This window comes from Lepidochelys kempii, chromosome 8 (genome assembly GCF_965140265.1).
Source record: "Lepidochelys kempii isolate rLepKem1 chromosome 8, rLepKem1.hap2, whole genome shotgun sequence".
Lineage (NCBI taxonomy): Eukaryota > Metazoa > Chordata > Testudines > Cheloniidae > Lepidochelys > Lepidochelys kempii.
This window is the reverse complement of record NC_133263.1, coordinates 97,149,777-97,168,740: the sequence shown is the minus strand read 5'-3', so window position 1 is coordinate 97,168,740 and position 18,964 is coordinate 97,149,777. Positions and strand designations below refer to the sequence as shown.

The 18,964-nt window shown below is 38.5% G+C and overlaps 1 protein-coding gene across 4 annotated transcripts in view; it reads left to right on the top strand.

The window, feature by feature from the left end:
* The window catches only part of LOC140916278 (protein zyg-11 homolog B), a 48,044-nt gene that overhangs the window by 13,891 nt on the left and 15,189 nt on the right, over positions 1–18,964 (top strand). For 3 of the 4 annotated variants that reach the window (XM_073357683.1, XM_073357681.1, XM_073357684.1), the window contains 7 exons: positions 2,997–3,162; positions 5,232–5,986; positions 11,332–11,472; positions 12,702–12,878; positions 15,348–15,412; positions 16,389–16,488; positions 16,578–16,628. In XM_073357683.1, coding sequence (XP_073213784.1) covers positions 2,997–3,162; positions 5,232–5,986; positions 11,332–11,472; positions 12,702–12,878; positions 15,348–15,412; positions 16,389–16,488; positions 16,578–16,628 — 1,455 coding nt within the window. Of the gene's footprint in view, positions 1–2,996; positions 3,163–5,231; positions 5,987–6,546; positions 6,649–11,331; positions 11,473–12,701; positions 12,879–15,347; positions 15,413–16,388; positions 16,489–16,577; positions 16,629–18,964 lie in introns of those variants that run through there. The other variant, XM_073357685.1, reaches the window with a different exon arrangement.

The window sequence follows — 18,964 nt, the reverse complement described above, 5'->3', positions numbered from 1 at the left end:
TGAAAATACTGAGTTATAAGGACAGAAGGAATAAAGCAGGGAGAATGTCTGGTTCAAAGAATAACTAATGAGATAAGGGAAAGCTTTTTTAAAGCCTTTGACAACTGGGGTGGCTGCGGATAGTTTTAAACAAGACAAAAAGAATCTGTCTTAAAATGAGTTACCATGACCCTTCCCAACCCACATACCAGCACTGAAGCCTCTGGGAACCAAGGTGCAATGGAAAAACCGTTGGTCAGCAAGAAGGAGGGGAGCAAAGGCCTTGAAAGGAAAGGCAGTTGTAAATCTTATGTGGATTAAGACTGGAAATAAGGGTGAACTGTCTTAAATTGGTTTTTAGCTGAAGTTAGTAACTGGCAATAATATCACTTGTTTGTTGAAGGGTATAAAAGGTAAACTCTTAAAGGGTTCATTGTTAATATCTGCCTGATTATGTTGAAGCCAACAAGTACAGGTCTAAGCATTCCAGGTTTAGCCTGTTTGTAAGTATCTTGATCAAATGCTTATAAACTTTGCTACTGTTTGGATGTAGTAAATTGCTTATTATTTAGGCTTTTTAGGCATGTTTAGCGCAATTGTATAAATACCATTTGGCCTTTGGATTTAATAAAGGAATTTAGGGTTAAATTAATGTCATGGTAATACTCTGCAATAATAATAATAATTCCAATACAAGGTGAAAAAATGTTGGCTATGATTTAAAAGAAGACTATAAAAATTGTCACTTAGTGCCAGCTTTGTACAGTAATGAACAGATCTTCAGTCCTTTTTAATCTTGTACTTAAATACCGTTTGTCATTTATCAGTTTGTTTTAATAGAATGTTGCCCCTTACTTTGAGGTTATTTTAAACTTGCAGCTCTTCATTTCTCATAAGTTTGAAGCAGCGTGGGTTGATTTAAATCCGCAATCAGGAAACCTTGTTTTAAAGCATTTATTTTAATCTCGTTTTGCATTTGTACTTTTTTGTAATTTTCCTAAAGAAAATTTTAGTCTCATTGGTTGGTATAACTATTAAAACATGTTGACTTGCATCTAAATATAGCCTTTACTCTAAATTTTGAATAAATTTTTGCTAATCAGGAGGACACACTAACTGCTTTAATGCGTAGATAGATCTAGGTCCACATACATTATTCAGATTCTTAATTTTTACATTTTTTATCACATTAGGAAATGGTGAATGATGCATTTCTTATTCACTAGATAATTTTCTACTTTTGGTTTGTGTCAAGCTGCATTTGGATGGAAATTGGGATTAAACTAAAAATAAACAAACATTTTTAAAATTATTTGTATTAGTTAAATATAACTGCCTTAAATATGCTGGTTACATAAGAAATAAGTTTGTCAATACATATTTTTCTTTTAGAACAAACTGACTTATAAAACAAAAGTAGTATTAAGTATAATTAGGGAATTATCTGCATCCTTGGGTCAGATTTTCAAAGGTATTTTCGCATCTAATCTCCTTCCAGATTTTAGAATTAGTAGATCTCATTGTCTCCTACCTGGTTTTTATTTATATATTGGAAGAGGAAAACAAGCTTTCCTGCTTTCTCAGATGGCAAGTAGTTTTTCAACTTTGAATGAACTAATCCAAACTAACAAAGTATTCCCTCTGCATCTGCTGCTAAACTAAAAGTGATGAAGGCAAAAGCTTTTGTACAGAACAGAAATTGAAAGTACGTGCATTTGTGAAATGTCAATGTTTGCTCCATTATAAAGATTGAGAATAATATAGATACTTAATGGAGTGCATGAAATTGTGACACATTTATAAAACTTGAGTTGACCTTCACAGTTAAAGATGTTTTCCTCACGAGTTTGTATATATTTAAAAAAGCAACACTGATTAAAAATATGAAGAGAGCTCATTATTGCAGTGTATTATTTTTTGTTATTTATTTAAATGATTTTAAGATTATATGATGTTTAGGCATTAACATTGGTTGTTATAATTTCAAATTTTAAATTTAAACAGATTTATTTATAAAAAGAAAAATATATTTAAATTAAAAATCTGATTTTTTTAAAAATGAATTATTCTGTTTTAATCCACCTTGCTATAAACTAATCAGCACTTCAGATTTGCACTTCAGCAGATGATATACCAGTATCCAACAAAAGCATAGTTTCTACACCAGACTCCCACCATGGTGGGAGCTTGGTGTTTCTTTTGAATATAATGCTTTTTAAACATCCTCTCTTTTGTTTGGAATAGGGGAATGAAAACATACTGCATTATGATGATGTTGCTGTTCCATTAAATTACTGTAGGATCATATTTAATATAGTAACTACATTTAAAAGGATGTTTTTCTTTGGATGCAAAGTGAGAGATTTAATAGTTAAAATTGAATGTATGATAATAGGGCAGGGGTGGCCACCCTGAGCCTGAGAAGGAGCCAGAATTTACCAATGTGCATTGCCAAAGAGCCACAGTAATATGTCAGCAGCTCCCCATAAGCTCCCCCGCTCCCAGTGCCTTCCACCCACCGGCAGCCCCGCGGATCAGTACCTCCTCCTCCCTTCCCCCACCTCCTGATCACCTTCTGTTTCGTGGTGTGCAGGAGGCTCTGGGGGAGAGGGGGACAAGCGAGGGCACGGCAGGCTCAGAGGAGGGGTCAGAAAGGGGTGGAATGGGGGCAGGGCCTGTGGCAGGGGCAGGGGTCGAGCAGTGAGCACCCCCTGGCACATTGGAAAGTTGGCGCCTGTAGCTCCAGCCCCGGAGTCGGTGCCTATGCAAGGAGCCGCATATTAATGTCTGAAGAGCCGCATGTGGCTCAAGAGCCACAGGTTGGCCACCCTTGTAATAGGGTGTCCCCTCAGCAGATTTTGTAATGCTACCCTTTCTTTTAGTGATGAGGATTGTGCTAACAAAACACTGACTGGAACCAAAATACTATGTTTATAAATGGCTTGATCATTCATGGCCAATATTTTTGATTTAACTCTAAATGTCTCAGTAATTTGGTTGTGTTTTGCTTACGACAGGAGGAGGCATCTCCATATACTTTACTTGATATCTGCTTGAATTTTCTGACTGCTGACCTAGAGAAGTTTTGTACAGAAAGGCAAGATGGAACACTGTGCTTGCAGGAGCCTGGAATATTTCCCCAAGAAGTGGCTGATAGACTGCTGCAGACTATGGCATTTCACGGTAAAATCTTTATTTTGAAGGCAGTAGCTGTAGGTTTTCCACTAAAATATGACATTGCAGCCCCTACTTTATAATCTAGTAGAATCTGGCACTGAAGCCACATGAACCCTCTTCCTTAATCTCCAATGAAGGATTTTTGCTCTTCTGGCTTTGTTACAACTTCTGCTGAATGCATCATAGATGGATAGATAGCTGCCCTCGTGGATAAAATGTCCTTTGTCCCATGTTTATGACCTCAGTTTAATGTTTCTTTTCAATTAGATGTCAGCACTTTTCGCTGGGGTTCTTATTTCTGTCAGTTCATCAGATTCCTTTAATCCTCTCTCTTTCTGGAGATGCTCAGATATTTAATTAGAAAGTTAATAGTATCTTTCATGGAGTAATTAACTGAAGTCTGTCTGTTCCACCCTGCATCTGCATAATTACATCTAAAATCATCTGGCTATAACACCTTCATTCATTTCATTTTACACAGTAAGCAGTGTGCGTAAAATGTATTTCCTTGCTGAAAAGATAAACCAAACCAGGGAATGCACTACGAAAAACTGTCAAAACCATTATTTTCTTCTAACTATATATTAAGTGCAGGTCTAATGGAATGGAACTGAGCTCTTGAAAGCTTCCTGTAAAGCAATAAGCATGCTTCTGGAATTATACAAATAAGAAATCTCTGAACTCCTTCCAATCATTCAATATATTTCAGGTAATAAGGGCCCTTGAAGTAAACATAATATTTGGGTTATGGTCTCACCAGGGTGTTGCAGGGGACTGTGGCCTTCCGACGTCTGCATATGTAGTTCAAAACTGGATTGTCCTCTTCCTTTTTATTTATTTATTCTTTTTACTGCCATGTTACACTGCACATGCTACCAAATTTGTTGTTCTTTCGCTCCCTCATCTCCCACCATATCCCCCTTCATTTCCCACAGATAATGTCTTTTTCACATTGAATCTCTTTCTGAGCAACTGCTACATTCTGAGCATGAGGAATGCATAAAAGAGCTTTGTTAGCTTTGTTTAGTGTATTGGTCCCACTTACAAAAGTAACAGAGTTCTGCTTTTCTGTTTTGTTTTTTATTTTGTTTAAATAGTTAAAGCAGGTTGGAAACTGGTTCTTAATTTCTAATATCAAACTCCAGGCCTTCAATATGGACCGGCCAGGAAATGGAGGGTGGGAGGAATCTCAGCAAAATGTTTTGAATTTTTGTCAAATTTCTAACCAGTTCTCATAAGTTTGTGGTAGGTCCATATAAATGCAGGTTTTAATCTAAAATGTCCATCTCAAACATAATTCAAGGTTTTTTTAAAGACAGGTTAATTACCAGTTGAAATTTTCAGCTTTATACGAAGCAGACTAGGTTTTGTATATGTTGTATTATAACTAGGGGTCTGCTTAAATTACGGCAAAATTACGCATTAACACATCTGTGAAATTTGCTATTTATGCCGTGATCAACTCGTGAAAAATATGTGATTTCTCTGCAGTGTTTCTCAAACTAGGGGCCCAGACCCAAAAGGGGGTCAGTCACAAGCCTGTTAGGGTGTCGCAGTTTTGCCCCTCTTACTTCTTCACCACTGCTGGCAGCAGTGCTTCCTGAAGCTGGGTGGCGGGATGGAAATACCATGCCACTCTTACTTCTCCGCTGCTGCTGGCAGGCAGCACTGCCTTCAGAGCTGACCACTTGATCAGCAGTTGCCACTCTCCCACCATCCAGGTCTGAAGGCAGAGTGCAGAGTGGTGGCTGCTGGTAGGGTGTCCAGCTCTGAAGGTAATGCTGCCTGCTAGCAACAGTGGAGAAAGAAGGGTGGCATACCATCCTTACTTCTGTGCTGCGGCAGCACTGCCTTAAGAGCTGGGCAGCCAGAGACCAGATTTCATGGGGGAGACCAGATTTCATGGTCTGTGAGACGATTTTCATGACTGTGCATTTGGTAGACCCCTAATTATAACTACATTGACTGCAAACAGTAAACTGAACCAGTTATTCTTGTTAACCCTTGTCGTTTTTCCCCCATAGGTTTCAAAAAAATCTGTAATATAACATAAACTTATTGCTGTTTTTCAACAGGGCTGCTGAATGATGGAACTGTGGGCATCTTCCGAGGCAACCAGATGCGCTTGAAACGAGCTTGTATCCGGAAAGCAAAAATCTCTGCAGTGGCTTTCCGGAAAGCATTTTGCCATCACAAGCTGGTAGAACTTGATGCTACGGGAGTGAATGCAGATATTACAATCACAGACATCATAAGTGGACTTGGCAGCAATAAATGGATCCAACAAAACCTGCAGTGCCTTGTGCTGAACTCATTAACTCTCTCCTTGGAAGACCCATATGAAAGATGCTTCAGTCAGTTGTCTGGTCTTCGTGCTTTGAGCATTACCAATGTTCTGTTCTACAATGAAGACTTAGCAGATGTTGCATCACTTCCAAGGTTAGAAAGTCTAGATATATCCAATACCTCTGTCACTGACATAACTGCACTCCTCACCTGCAAGGATCAACTTAAGTCTCTGACCATGCACCACCTGAAATGCTTGAAAATGACGACCACACAGATTTTGGATGTTCTAAGAGAACTAAAATATCTGAATCATCTTGATATTTCAGATGACAAACAATTCACATCAGATATAGCACTTCGTTTACTAGAACAGAAAGATATCCTACCTAACCTTGTGTCTTTGGACATTTCTGGAAGAAAGCATGTTACAGATGAAGCTGTAGAAGCATTTATTCAGCAACGGCCAACAATGCAGTTTGTGGGACTGCTAGCTACTGATGCTGGCTACTCAGAATTCCTTACAGGAGAAGGAAACTTAAAGGTTCGACTTTTTAAGTTTAAGTCTATTTAAGGTTGTGACAACAAACGTGGTTCTTCCAGAATGAAATTATAGGTTCACCTACCATCATAGTATTTTTATCCATTAATGGCAATTGCTAATAACTGTGGCTTAGGCCTTCATGTAACTGTCCTGGAGCCAAAATTTGGGTCATATTTAGTGTAAAATTGTCTATTTTTCCATACCAGTCAATGAGTCTTGAAGTACTGCTTTAAGATATCAAACCTATCGGAACAGGATGTTAGCAATGGATAGTCTGAAACTATTTATTGGCATAATAAACTCTGGTTCCTCGGCATGACCTTTAGCGTAAAGCATCAATATTTCAGAGCCTGATTCATATTGATGCATTGGCATTTGAATACAGCTTTGAGCAGTTCTACTTAACACAGTAGATGCAATAAAACTTTGTATTCAGGAACTGCTTTTGTACTCCAGCTCAACATCTGTTTTTCAGATTGATGTTTCTGCCTGTCACCCGGCCCTTTTATTACATCAGATGTGAGCCTCACCTCTGCCCCCTCTTTTCTGGATAGGGCATCGGCTACCTTGTTCTCAAACCCCTGAATACGTTTAATACTCCTGCAAAGCTGCAGTGTAGAATCTGGAGTTGGTTCATTTTGTTCTCTGGAACCATATTAATGGTGAGTGATCCGTTAACAGCCTGAACCACTTGTTGGAAGGATCTGAGCTGTTTTACACTCCACACCATAGCGTAACATTCCTTTTCTATTACCTGGTAATTCTGTTCAGTGAGAGACAGGTTTTTGCTCAGAACTGCAATGGGGTGTTTCTTCCTGGTCTGCATCAGTACATCTCGTAGGCTTGTGTTGGATACATCAATTCAAATACTTTCTTAAAATCTGGACTGGCCAAAATGGGTGTGCATCTCCCTCTTGATCTGTTCCCTCATTGTCCCTGTAGCCCTGTAAGCCCTTCTGTTTACTAGGTGTGCATCACTGGTGTTAATGTGGTGGTCTCTCTGGTAAGTGAAACCAGGTTCGTTAGAAAATACCATTTTTCGACTTTGTAACACAGCCATTACTTCTCTCCCTTTATTTTTTTTACGGGGATTAGCTCTTAATTAATGCTCTCTAAAGGGTTCTCTCCGTTACTTTCAGACATTAAGTCTAAGAGAGGCAATACTTTGTGTTCCTCATCTGCATAGCATATCATGTTGACTATAGCCTCTCCGTTATGGTGAGCTTTCACTCTGTTAATATGTACAGTTGTGATAAATCCTGACTATAGGGTTTCTGTACTTGATAAGTGAGTTCATTCAGTTTCTCTGTCGCCTCAAAGGGACCTTCCCATGAGAGTATTTCATGCTTTTTGTAGGGGCAAATACCAAAACACCTAGATTAAAGCTCTTTCACTTGTCTTCTTGTCATAGCATGCTTTTTGTATAGCTTGGCTTTCTTCAATATTATGCTGTACCAGCTCCATAATGGTTTTAGCTCTGCCATGAATTTAGGTACAAATTCAGTTATATTGAAATGTCTGCTAATATGTGTGAGCAGCTGATTTTTGTACTGATACCATTTAAGAATAAACAGTAGGCACCCACTGTAATTTCCTGTGAGATCAGAACAGTTGTATAACAGTACAGTAAAACTTCTCTATGAAATCTCTTGTGAGGATAAACTGATAACCCTAGGTAATATAGCATGTGAAACAGACATGAAGCTGGACATGAGTTCCAAATGGTGTCGGTTTTTTTACTCGCAAAATGCATCATAGTTTAGTGATAATCAACACTGTATTTTATCAATAGGGGAAGTAAAAACATGACAACCGCATCTCTCAGAACAGTGTAGTATGAAAGATTATTTCCTGGTCTGGCAGCAAGATATGAGAGATTAGTTTGGCCCAAGCAATATGGTATGCAGAACATTGATTGATTGTGGACTTGTTCACTGTAAACTATTTTAAATAAACGCATTAAATGAAGAGTCTCTTGGCAACATGTAGCCCTTCAGATATTCTGAGGTGAATTAACTAAACTTTTTTTTAATGTGTATAACAATTCACCAACTGCAGTCAGTGAACCATTTACTTGCCCGTAGGAAACACATGAAGTACCATAGCATATTGCTTATGAATAAAGAGATTTAAAAAGCAATGGCATTAGATAATGGGAGTGCTTGCTGTAACAGGGGTGAAAAAGATACCAGGTGAGCAAGGGAAGTTTTTAAAGGTACTCTCCAAAGCCTAAGTTCTTTTGTCTTGACTGCAAAATAAATAAATAAAAAAGTGTGTTCTTAACCCGAGTTTTATGAACTCATAGAAGTGTAAGACTGGAACGGATCTCAGTAGGTTATCTCGTCCAGTCCCCTTCCTTCAAGGTAGGACTAAGTAATAACTAGACCAGGGGTTCTCAAACTTCATTGCACTGCAACCCCCTTCTGACAACAAAAATTACTACACAACCCAGAAGGGGGGACCAAAACCTGAGCCCGCCCGAGCTCCACTGTCAAAAGCCTGAGCACTGTCATCCAGGCTGAAGCCCTTGGGCTTTAGTTTTGGCCCTGTGCACTGGGTCTCAGGCTTTGGCCCTGGGCAGTGAGGCTCAGGCTTTGGCTTCTGCCTTGGATGGTGGGGCTCGAGCTTCATCCCTGGGCCCCAGCAAGTCTAACTCCAGCCCTGGTGATCCCATTAAATGGGGTCACAACCCACTTTGGGGTCCTGACCCACAGTTTGAGAACCGCTGAACTAAACCATTCCTGACAGGTGTTTGTCTAATCTGCTCTTAAAACCTCCAATGACAGAGATTCCACAACCTTCCGAGGCAATTTGTTCCAGTGCTTAAGTTAATTAACTCAAGGTAAATTCTAGTGAAGGCAATTGTGATTTTTCACACAGTGGATTTAATTGAAATCAAATTGATTTAAATCATGATTTAAATCACTAGTCAGGAAGACTTGATTTAATCATGGTTTGCTACATAAAAATACATTTTTGTTGGTTGTTATAACCTTAATACATATTCTTCACAACTCAGTGATAGATGTAGGTTTCATTTTTAGAAGGTACACACGATACATTTTTAAACAGTGATTTATTTTGAAAACTTTTCAGATTAGTTTTACAGCTACACCTCTACCCCGATATAACGTGACCCGATATAACATGAATTTGGATATAACGCGGTAAAGCAGCGCTCTGGTGGGGGGCGGGACTGCGCGCTCTGGTGGATCAAAGCAAGTTTGATATAATGCAGTTTCACCTATAACGCGGTAAGATTTTTTGGCTCCCGAGGACAGCGTTATAGCAGGGTAGAGGTGTGTTATCAGAAAATGAATGATTGTTTGGTTATTTCATTTACCAAAGGTAATTGAAGCAGATATTTATGAAGTCATTGGGAGGTGAACTATCTCTAAGTCAACAGGTTAATCATTAATATTTGAAGGATTTCCTTGCCATGTTGTATTAGGAGGAAAACATCACCAGACAGTTTAAATTGTTTTATTTAACTAAAACAACAACGTTAGGTATTCTGGATTTTTTTTCTTCAGCAGCAAACATAGCTTTTTTGTTAAAATATTATATGTACCCCGCTTCTCACATTTATCTCCAGACTTCTCCTTGTCCAGATCTATTCCGCCCCCAACTATCTTCTATTCATTGAACTTTTTGAAACTTTGCACTTTTAGAGAGAGGTAAGGGATTGACTCTGTGTACAAATTTGCAGAGGGACAATAGGGCTGAGGTCTGTTATTTCTCACCTCTATATATTTATTTATTTAAAAATATTGTTGCTGTTAACAACCATGTTACCTCTGGAGACACAAATCCACAGTTTGAGAACTGCAAAACTAAGCATCTCTGGTGGTATCTCCTAGGCTGAGCACTGAGTCCCATTGGGTAGATAGAAAGATTAACCTAAATAATCTATACAGAAGCCTGTAGACCCCCATAAAATTGGGTCCCTAATCCATGAACTATTGGAACTCATTTACAAAACTTTTCTTAAACATTACATGAATATATTGTCTCATACTATAGAATTAGACGTTATAATCCCTATTCCATGTTGAGATATCTTTGAGCTATAATGTATCTTAATTAAAACTATCTTTAGATAGGTTTTTTCCCTCAAAAAGCATTTTATAAAAAAAAATCCAATTTAAATAAAAACATCCAATTTTTTTTTAAATCATTGATTTTTATCCACCCTAATTTTTCACACGAGTTAGCAAGTTGAGTTAGTGTAGGCTTTAAGAATACATTTCTTTTTTTTTTTTTTTTAAGTGAATATAGGACCTATGATACTTCTCGTTAATAGAGTTCTGGGAAGCTATAGCTACTGATTGAACTAATTAGTAACCTGCAAAAAACAGGGAAGCTTTCTCTCATTGGTGTGGCTGAATCAAAGCACCTCCTCCAGCTGAGAAAATTGCATCAAGTATATTGCTTCAGCAGCAGTGTGTGCCAATTTATGACGGATCATGCAGCTGTGAATCTTGCTTATAAGGCAAAAATTGACACAAGCAACATTAGTTGGTTATGGAGTGACACGCCTCCTGCCTGATTGGTTACAGGGAGCTCTAGTCAAAGATTGGATTGAAGCTGAGTTTTGGTTTATACTTAGGGCCTTACCAAATTCACAGCCATGAAAAATGCGTCACGGACCGTGAAATCTGGTCTCCCCCTGGTCTCCCCCTTTTGTGTACTTTTACCCTATACTATGCAGATTTCACGCGGGAAACCAGCGTTTTTCAAACTGGGATCCTGACCCAAAAGAGGGCTGTGGAGCAGGGTCACAAGATTATTGTAGGGTGGATGCAGTATTGCCACCCTTACTTCTGTGCCGCCTTCAGAGCTGGGTGGCCGGAGAGTGGTGACTGCTGTCCAGGCATCCAGCTCTGAAGGCAGCACCCCGCCAGAAGCAGTGCAGAAGTAAGGGTGGCAGTACCGTACAATGCCACCCTTACTTCCATCCTGCTGCCTTCAGAGTTGGGTCAGGACCCCTACAGTTACAACACCATGAAATTTCAGATTTAAATATCTGAAATCATGAAATTTATGATTTTTTAAAATCCTATGACCATGAAATTGACCAAAATGGACTGCGAATTTGGTAGGGCCCTATTTATACTGTACAATGTTACCTTATTTCAATGGGAAATGTTAAAGTTTGTCTAGTCCTGGGCTACTGCTGGCAGATCATGTACGAGGTAGATGAAATGTTAAAATCACAGGGATTTGGATAAAATGCCACCAGCTTTGGAACAACAGTTTTGCACAATTAAGAAAAATCAAATTCTGAAATACAGTAATGACAGCTTTTAAAAAATGGTAATATAAACTTCTTTGTCTGTTCAAAGGTGTCTGGAGAAGCAAATGAAACTCAAATTTCTGAAGCACTGAAGCGGTACAGTGAGCGGGCATTCTTTGTGAGGGAAGCACTCTTTCATCTATTCAGCCTTACACACATTATGGAAAAAACAAAGCCTGAAATTTTAAAGGTAAAAAAAAATACACTTCAGATGAGAAAATCTTGCTCTGTTCTGTAAATTTAACTTCAGATGAACATCTGGAAAGCTTATAATATACTGAAAACTTAGTGTATGTTATGTAGCTTTCTTCTGCCTGTTTAGTTACTTGATTATTGCTTAAGAGGTTTAGTAGAAATCATTACGCTTTTGTTAATGTTCATGTGAAAATGATTTATGAGGTAATGGTGTGGAAGGTGCAAAAGAGTTGATTTTCCTCTGAAAAGAGGGACCAAGCTAATTCAGCAGCACTATGAATTCATTTTACAAATAAATACTTCTGAATATGGCTTAGAATAGTCTCCTAGTATTGCATTATGACATGCTAACTATTGAACAAGTATTGCTTAAAGATAGGCTATTGAGTTACCTGTAGGATTTATTAGACTAAAAGCCTGTCCCTAGGACACTAGCTTTGTATCATTGGTGCCCCAGAGGTAGTTCAATCTTTATCATTACAATGGAAGGAGAGATCAGAGAGGTTCAGTTTTCTAACAAAAAAGATAATTGATCAACATCGTTCAAGTTAAACAAGTGACTTTAAGAAAACATCATGATTCTTCCACCCCTACTGTGTTAGCAGGAGATATTGCGGCTCGATCATGTTCGTGTCAATTGCAAAGAGAGTTTGGATATTCAATCACCAGCAAAGATTACTCTTTTCCATTTCCCTGTGTATAAGTATTTGTGACAAGTTTACAAAGCCAAAAACATAACCTGATAAGGGATGGCTATAGGCCTATGGTAAATTGGCAGCCGCCTTGCTGTAGTAGCACTAAGATTACTGTGGTTACTTACAATAGGCCAGTACTGTACCTTTTCTATGCTGCAGACTTTGTCCATCTCATTCCTGCTCGTGAAGGGTGTTTCTGTTTCTATGCAGTGTGTGCAGCAGCTTGGGGTATCAGAACTGCCTCAGAATCTTTTGCAACATGTTGCAACAGCAATCCTTTGAGAGATTGCTGCAACTGGTGCAAAGCACTCTGGGCAATGTAAGTTATCTGCTTTAAATGACTGAGCAAAAGCAGAGAGGCTCTTTCGGGATGCTGAAATGTCCCTCACTGGGTTGCTGAATTGAGTGAGAGGTAGAGAGGAACTGTGGTGCACAAAATCACATCTGCTTCTGGCACCAGTGGAACCAGGGTTGCTCTTCAGTATGTGGATTTGTACGTAATGTGAATATGATTTTTTTTGTCTTTCAGCTTGTGGTTATTGGAATGCGAAATCACCCTCTGAACTTGCCTGTGCAGTTAGCAGCAAGTGCATGTGTGTTTAACTTAACCAAGCAAGATTTAGCAGCAGGCATGCCTGTTCGACTACTGGCTGGTGTCACTCACTTACTCCTTAAGGCCATGGAACATTTTCCAAACCATCAACAGGTAAAAATATTAGGTTTTGTTTTTCTGTGGATTTCTCATCCTAACAGGAGGCCTAATAATAGAAATACAGCCCAGGTGTTGTGAAGTGTTTCTGCTTTCAGAATATTTTAATGTTTTGAGGTATTGACTGTAAGCTAAATAGAGCCTCAGCTGTCTTGTAAGCTTGCTGGGGGTCTAACCATCCCTGTAGATATTGCAAACAAATAGGAACTTAACAGAGAAGAGGCAAGGTCTTGACTCCACCTCAACGTTGGCTTTGAACAGATATACCCAAATATGTTTGTGTACGGTATGCACACTTGATCTATTGTAACTTGAAAGGCTCATCTTTGTGCCAGTTTTATTCTTAGATTGCAGTTCATTAATATAATCATGATGCATGACCTAACTTGTACCGGTGCAGTTTGATAGTTAACTTAGTAGAGTTAAGGATCTGTGGTTGTACTATTGCTACGAATGGCATCACTGTACAGTGAGATTCCACCTAACAGGCACTAATAGTAGCTGCATTTTCTCACTGATAAACACATGGGCAAGGAATGTCTGGTGCCTTTCTGTCCTTGATCTATGCATTCCCTGGAGTCACTTCCCTGTTAAACTCTCTGCCTCATAGGAGTGCAGTTTGTAGAAGCAATGTTCCTCTAGCATGGCTTTTTTAAAGCCTTTATTTTACTGAAATCAAACTAATCAACAAACAAGGGCAATAAGAGGTAAATAAAAGAATAATGCCTATTGTCATCTCTATCAACCATTGTATGCACAAAACTCAGTAACTGTGCTAAACATTTCCTCACACAGCAAAAAACAAAGAACCAGAACAGAAAGGAGAGACACAAAACAGGAGAGATACCACCATTAGATATCTGACAGCTATGCCCCAATGATTATCACCATGATATTATCATTATCCAGGCAGGTTTGAGTTAAGTAAAAGTCCAGAACTGATTATGTTGTCCTTTACAAAAACAGCCCTGAAGTTTATGGTAGAGAATTTTGGATATATGGGTGCAACGTCTCTCTACATGTTGTCTGTGGGTTATTGCTCAGTAACTAATGTATTGGAGGAAAGCTTCCCTCCAAAGAGAAATGTGGAAACTTCTTGTGTAGTCCCTAATTACAAAACTCATTTTGGATGATAAGCAGCAAAGTAGCAGCAGGCCTGGCAGGATTTGCTTGTGAGTTGTTTCAAAGAGGTCAAGCTAGTTGAAAGGTGTGGGGGTTATATCACCTTCCACAGGCTGTGAGGAATGAATGCCTACCTTTTCCCAAAAGTTAGCAAATGCCTGATATAACGAAAGAGGCTGCCATTCTCAGCAGTATATTTTGGGCAATTCTCAGTCTAAAATGTCAACTTTAAAGACTGTGTACTGGGGGCAAATAAGCCCTGTTTTTAATATCTGGTACAGTGTTTCTCTTCCACCATGGGTCTAGAGCAGTGATAATCAGACTGGCTTTCAAGCCGCAACTGGCTCTTTAATGTGTGTCCTGCGGCTCTTTGTAGCACATGATATTAAAACACTCTCTGATTTAATTATTAACCAGTCAGGATTCTTTTACTATGTTATTAACTAATTAAAATATCAACTTGCACTAAGTTATTAACTTATTTGCTGTGAGAATAATATTTAGTTGATATATATATATTTCTCCTGTCATTCACACTACTGTGGCTCTTTTGGGTAATGTTGATCGCTAATTTGGCTCCTGAACCACTGAGGTCTAGACAGTTTTGATACAGACCTGTTTTTCCAAATATTTTGGGGGTATTTCTTTACCCAAGTCCACTTCCAAAGGTTTTCTAGTATTTTCCTCTGTTGGCAACAAATTAATAATTTTTGTAGTCTGGATTTCAGAGATCATGAATGATTTGCAGATTTCATTAATTGTGATAGGCTAACTGGCCTAGAGTGCTCTGTGTTTTGGGATATAGCTTTGAAGAAAGTTGTGGATTTTTAAAAACTCTTTCTCCCACTTCATTGGACCGTTGAGTTTAATAGTAAGAGGAAGAAATGCTCTAGGTGCAAGACTATAGTACAGCCAATTATATCTTTGTAGCCATGTCTACCTGGCTCTTATTAAGTTGTTGACCCTACCCATTTGAAGGTCAATTATGAATAGTCATTCTAGAAACCTTAATTAACAATAGGAAATTGTCGTTGTACAATTTGACACCACTTTCCCCCCAAAAAGCCCTTATACTTTGTATTGGGTAAAGAGACCAAGTGAAACTTGACTCCCCAGTATGGTATGGCACATTCTGTAGTGAAGAGGGTGTTGTTGTTATGTAAAGGACTTTGCTTTGTTCTAGAAAAATTATTTGTGTTTTTGATTTGACCCTTCTCTTGTTTAGAAATATAACCATTTACAGTATAGTACATGATCCACCAAACTTCCACAATTCTGGTGTAACAAGGAAGCACTTTGAAATTTTTGTATTTTTCTGCTGAACACTTTTTTGATGTCCTACAGCTGCAGAAGAACTGCCTTCTTTCACTGTGCAGTGACAGGATCCTTCAGGATGTTCCATTTAACAGGTAAATTTAATCCTATTAATTAAAATGGGATGTAGAATAACGTATCAATGGGTTTTGGTTGTTACTTTTTAATCTCCTGGATTGTAGCGTTTATCTTTGAAATATGCTAATTGTTGGCCTAGTCTCAGGAAAAGAGAACCCTGCCATTTTGGAGACCTGATTTTGATTCATAGGGTTAGATTCTGATCTCAGATCCCATAGTAACTCGTGTATACGTGAGAATTTTTTGGGCCCATAATTCACAATTATATGGCTTATGGGTCTGAAAAAATCCTTGTCTAGACAAGGCAAATGACTTCAGTTAAATTACTCTAGCTCTACACTGGAGTAACAGAGATCGGAATTTAATCCCCAGTTTGCTGAATCTCTGGATTTGTGGAAGTGAGTTTTGTCATTTTGCAGTGGTCCCTTTATTTAAAAACTTTGGAAGGCTTTGGAGGGTTTGCATCCAACATGCCTAGGTCAGATGATGAAGGGTAGAGAAAGTGAGGGGTTATCTCTGGTTTTAGGCCAGTTCTCCTTCAACTCTTTACAGAAGAGGACATTGTGCTTTTATATTAAACTTCTAGTAAAAGAGACACTGGGGGAGCAGATCCTGAAATCTGAGTAATCCCTGTGATCTTGGTCTAATTGAAGATTTTATATTTTCTGTAGCAGGCTGGCAGACTGTAAGCTCTTCATGTTTTCAGTAGATAGATTTCTGTTGGTGGTTTTCCTTGGCTTACCTAAAGGTTGTTGTAAGAGTTGATGTTGAAACTTTTCTGAGTGTTGCTCTGTAAATTTCACTCATTGAGTGGGCTTGAGACTAGCTTTGCCTGCTCTTAATTCCACTGTTCATTTCCACCGTCTTGGGACAAAGCACAGTGCTTCCAATTTCGACTGCCTGGGGGCATCCTGGTCTGATGTGTGGTGTGTATTTTCCTTTTTAAAGGCTTACGTGACTTCTGTTCTGAAAATAAAAACTGTTAACTTTCAGGTTTGAAGCAGCTAAGCTTGTTATGCAGTGGCTGTGTAACCATGAAGATCAAAATATGCAGAGGATGGCAGTGGCTATAATCTCCATTCTAGCTGCAAAGGTACAAGACTTATAAATATAGAAGTGCTGAAGTATAATTTACTGGGTCCTGATGATTTTTCTGATATTCCCTAATGTTTTTGTTTATAGCTTTCAACTGAGCAAACAGCTCAACTTGGTGCAGAGCTCTTCATTGTTAGGGTAAGTCCAGTGCTGTCTCTTACAAATTGCTACCCTGGATCTCCTATTTTAAATCATTTTGAAATTGGCTACAGTTAGGTGTATTCTATCAAATTAAAAATAAGCAGTTACATTTTACCTTCCGTCAGTACTGCTACCAGGAAAAGATTGGCACTCCAGACTGTCAGGAGGGCACTCGCTCACCATGTTAATGAGGGTGGCCTGTGGGCCCAGTAAATAGAAGCCAAAGTAAATAACTTGATTGTGTCAGGACTTAAATGACTGCAGTATGGATGGAAAACTCAACTCTGACTCAAACTTTTTGTTGTTTGCAATGAAGTTTACCTTGAAAACAAGCTCCCATGGACATGTTTACATTGGCATGCAGGTACAGTACATGGGGCCACTGTGGTGTCAACTGGCTGGAGCAATACATAGAGGTTAAACTAGGAATCTCACATCTTTTTAAAAAGTTTAACATGTTTTTACTGGAGTTTGGAATAAAATTGAGACACAGAACAAACTATCAGAAGTCATTGTTTGTGGGACCTGGTTTCAGGAGCAGTCTGATGGCTTCAGCTCCAGGGCAGTGGAAATACAGATTTCAGACATGTCTCTCTCAATTTCTGGAGAGAGACTATGATGCAAAACACATCTCTGATGGTGCCTTACTTTGGCCAACCAGTATACCAAACTACATTTCCTTAATGTCTGTGCAGGATAGATGTTCAAGTGAAAGCTATTGATCAGTTATAAACCTTAATTGTCTTCAGAATAAATTAGGTGTCTTAGTGGAGTTCATTGCAGAACCAAAAAAGTCAGAATCTTGATCCAGCTTATTTGATGCAAGTCACTAAAAGTAGTGGGTACTAGCTATTAAAACCAAATGGAGGTTTAAATTAGTATTTAATATTTTCCCCTACCAACCTTAGTTTAATGTTTTTCTCTTTTTAAAAATGTACAATAGAATATTTAGGAAAAATTGTCATTGCTTGCAACAATCAAACGGAGGTGGTGGTCTTGTACAGTTGGCCCATAACAATCCTGCAAGAGGTTTAAGAGGTAGAGAGATGGAAAAAAAACAGCCCACAAGCATGTAGGAACAAAGTTAAAAAGGCCAACTTACAAAACAAGATTAAACTAGCTAGGAATATAAAATGTTTTCTTTTTACAAATACATTAAAAGCAAAAGGAAGATCAAGGACAGGTAGGCCCATTACTCAACAAGGAGGGAAAGGCAATAACAGAAAACACAGCAATGAGTGAAGTATTAAATGTCTTTTTTGCCTCCTTTTTCACCAAAAAGGTTAGCAGTGATTGGACGTTTAACACAGTGAACATCAGTTTAAATGGGGTAGGATCTGAGGCTAAAATAGGGAAAGAACAAGTTAAGAATTACCTAGACAAATTAGATACCTTAAAGTTGGCAGGACCTGATGAAATACATCCAGAATATTTAAGGAACTGGCTGAAGAGATCTCTGAGCCACTAGTGATTATCTTTGAGAACTCATGGTGGAAGGGAAAGATCCCAGAGGACTGGAAAAGGGAACATATAGTACCTATCTATAAAAAAGGGAATAAGGACAACCCATAAAATTATAGATCAGTCATCTTATCTTTGGTACCAGAAAAGATAATAGAGCAAACAATCAATCAATCAGCTTGTAAGCACCTAGAAGATAATAAGGTGATAAGTGACAGTCAACATAAATTTGTCAAAAAAAAAAAAAAATGTCTAACCAACCTAACATACTACTTTTGATAGGGTAGCAGGCCTGGTGGATGAGGGAGGAAAGCAGTAGATGTGAATCTCTACTTCAGTAAGGTTTTTTGATACTGTCTCATAAGCAAACTAGGGAAATATATACCCTAGATGAACCTACTATAAGGTGGATGCACAAGTGGTTGGAAAGCTGAACTCCGAGAGTAGTTATTAATGGTCCATGTCAAGCTGGAAGGGCATATTGAGTGGGGGTCCCACAGGGATCTGCCCTGAGTCTGGTACTATTCAATATCTTCATAAATGATTGGATAATGGCATAGAAAGTACACTTACAAAGTTTGTGGACAATACCAAGTGGGGAGGGGTTGCAAGCACTTTGGAGGATAGGATTAGAATTCAAAATGATCTTGGCAAACTGGAAAAATGGTTTGAAATGGGATGAAATTCAATAAGGACAAATCCAAAGTACTACTTTTAGGAAGGAATAATCAATTGCATAAATACAAAATGGTAAATGGCTGCGTAGGATGGAGTATTGTAGAAAAGGATCTGGGGGTTATAGTGGATCACAAACTAAAATGAGAATCAACAATGTAATACTATTGCCAAAAACGCTAACTTCATTCTGGGAT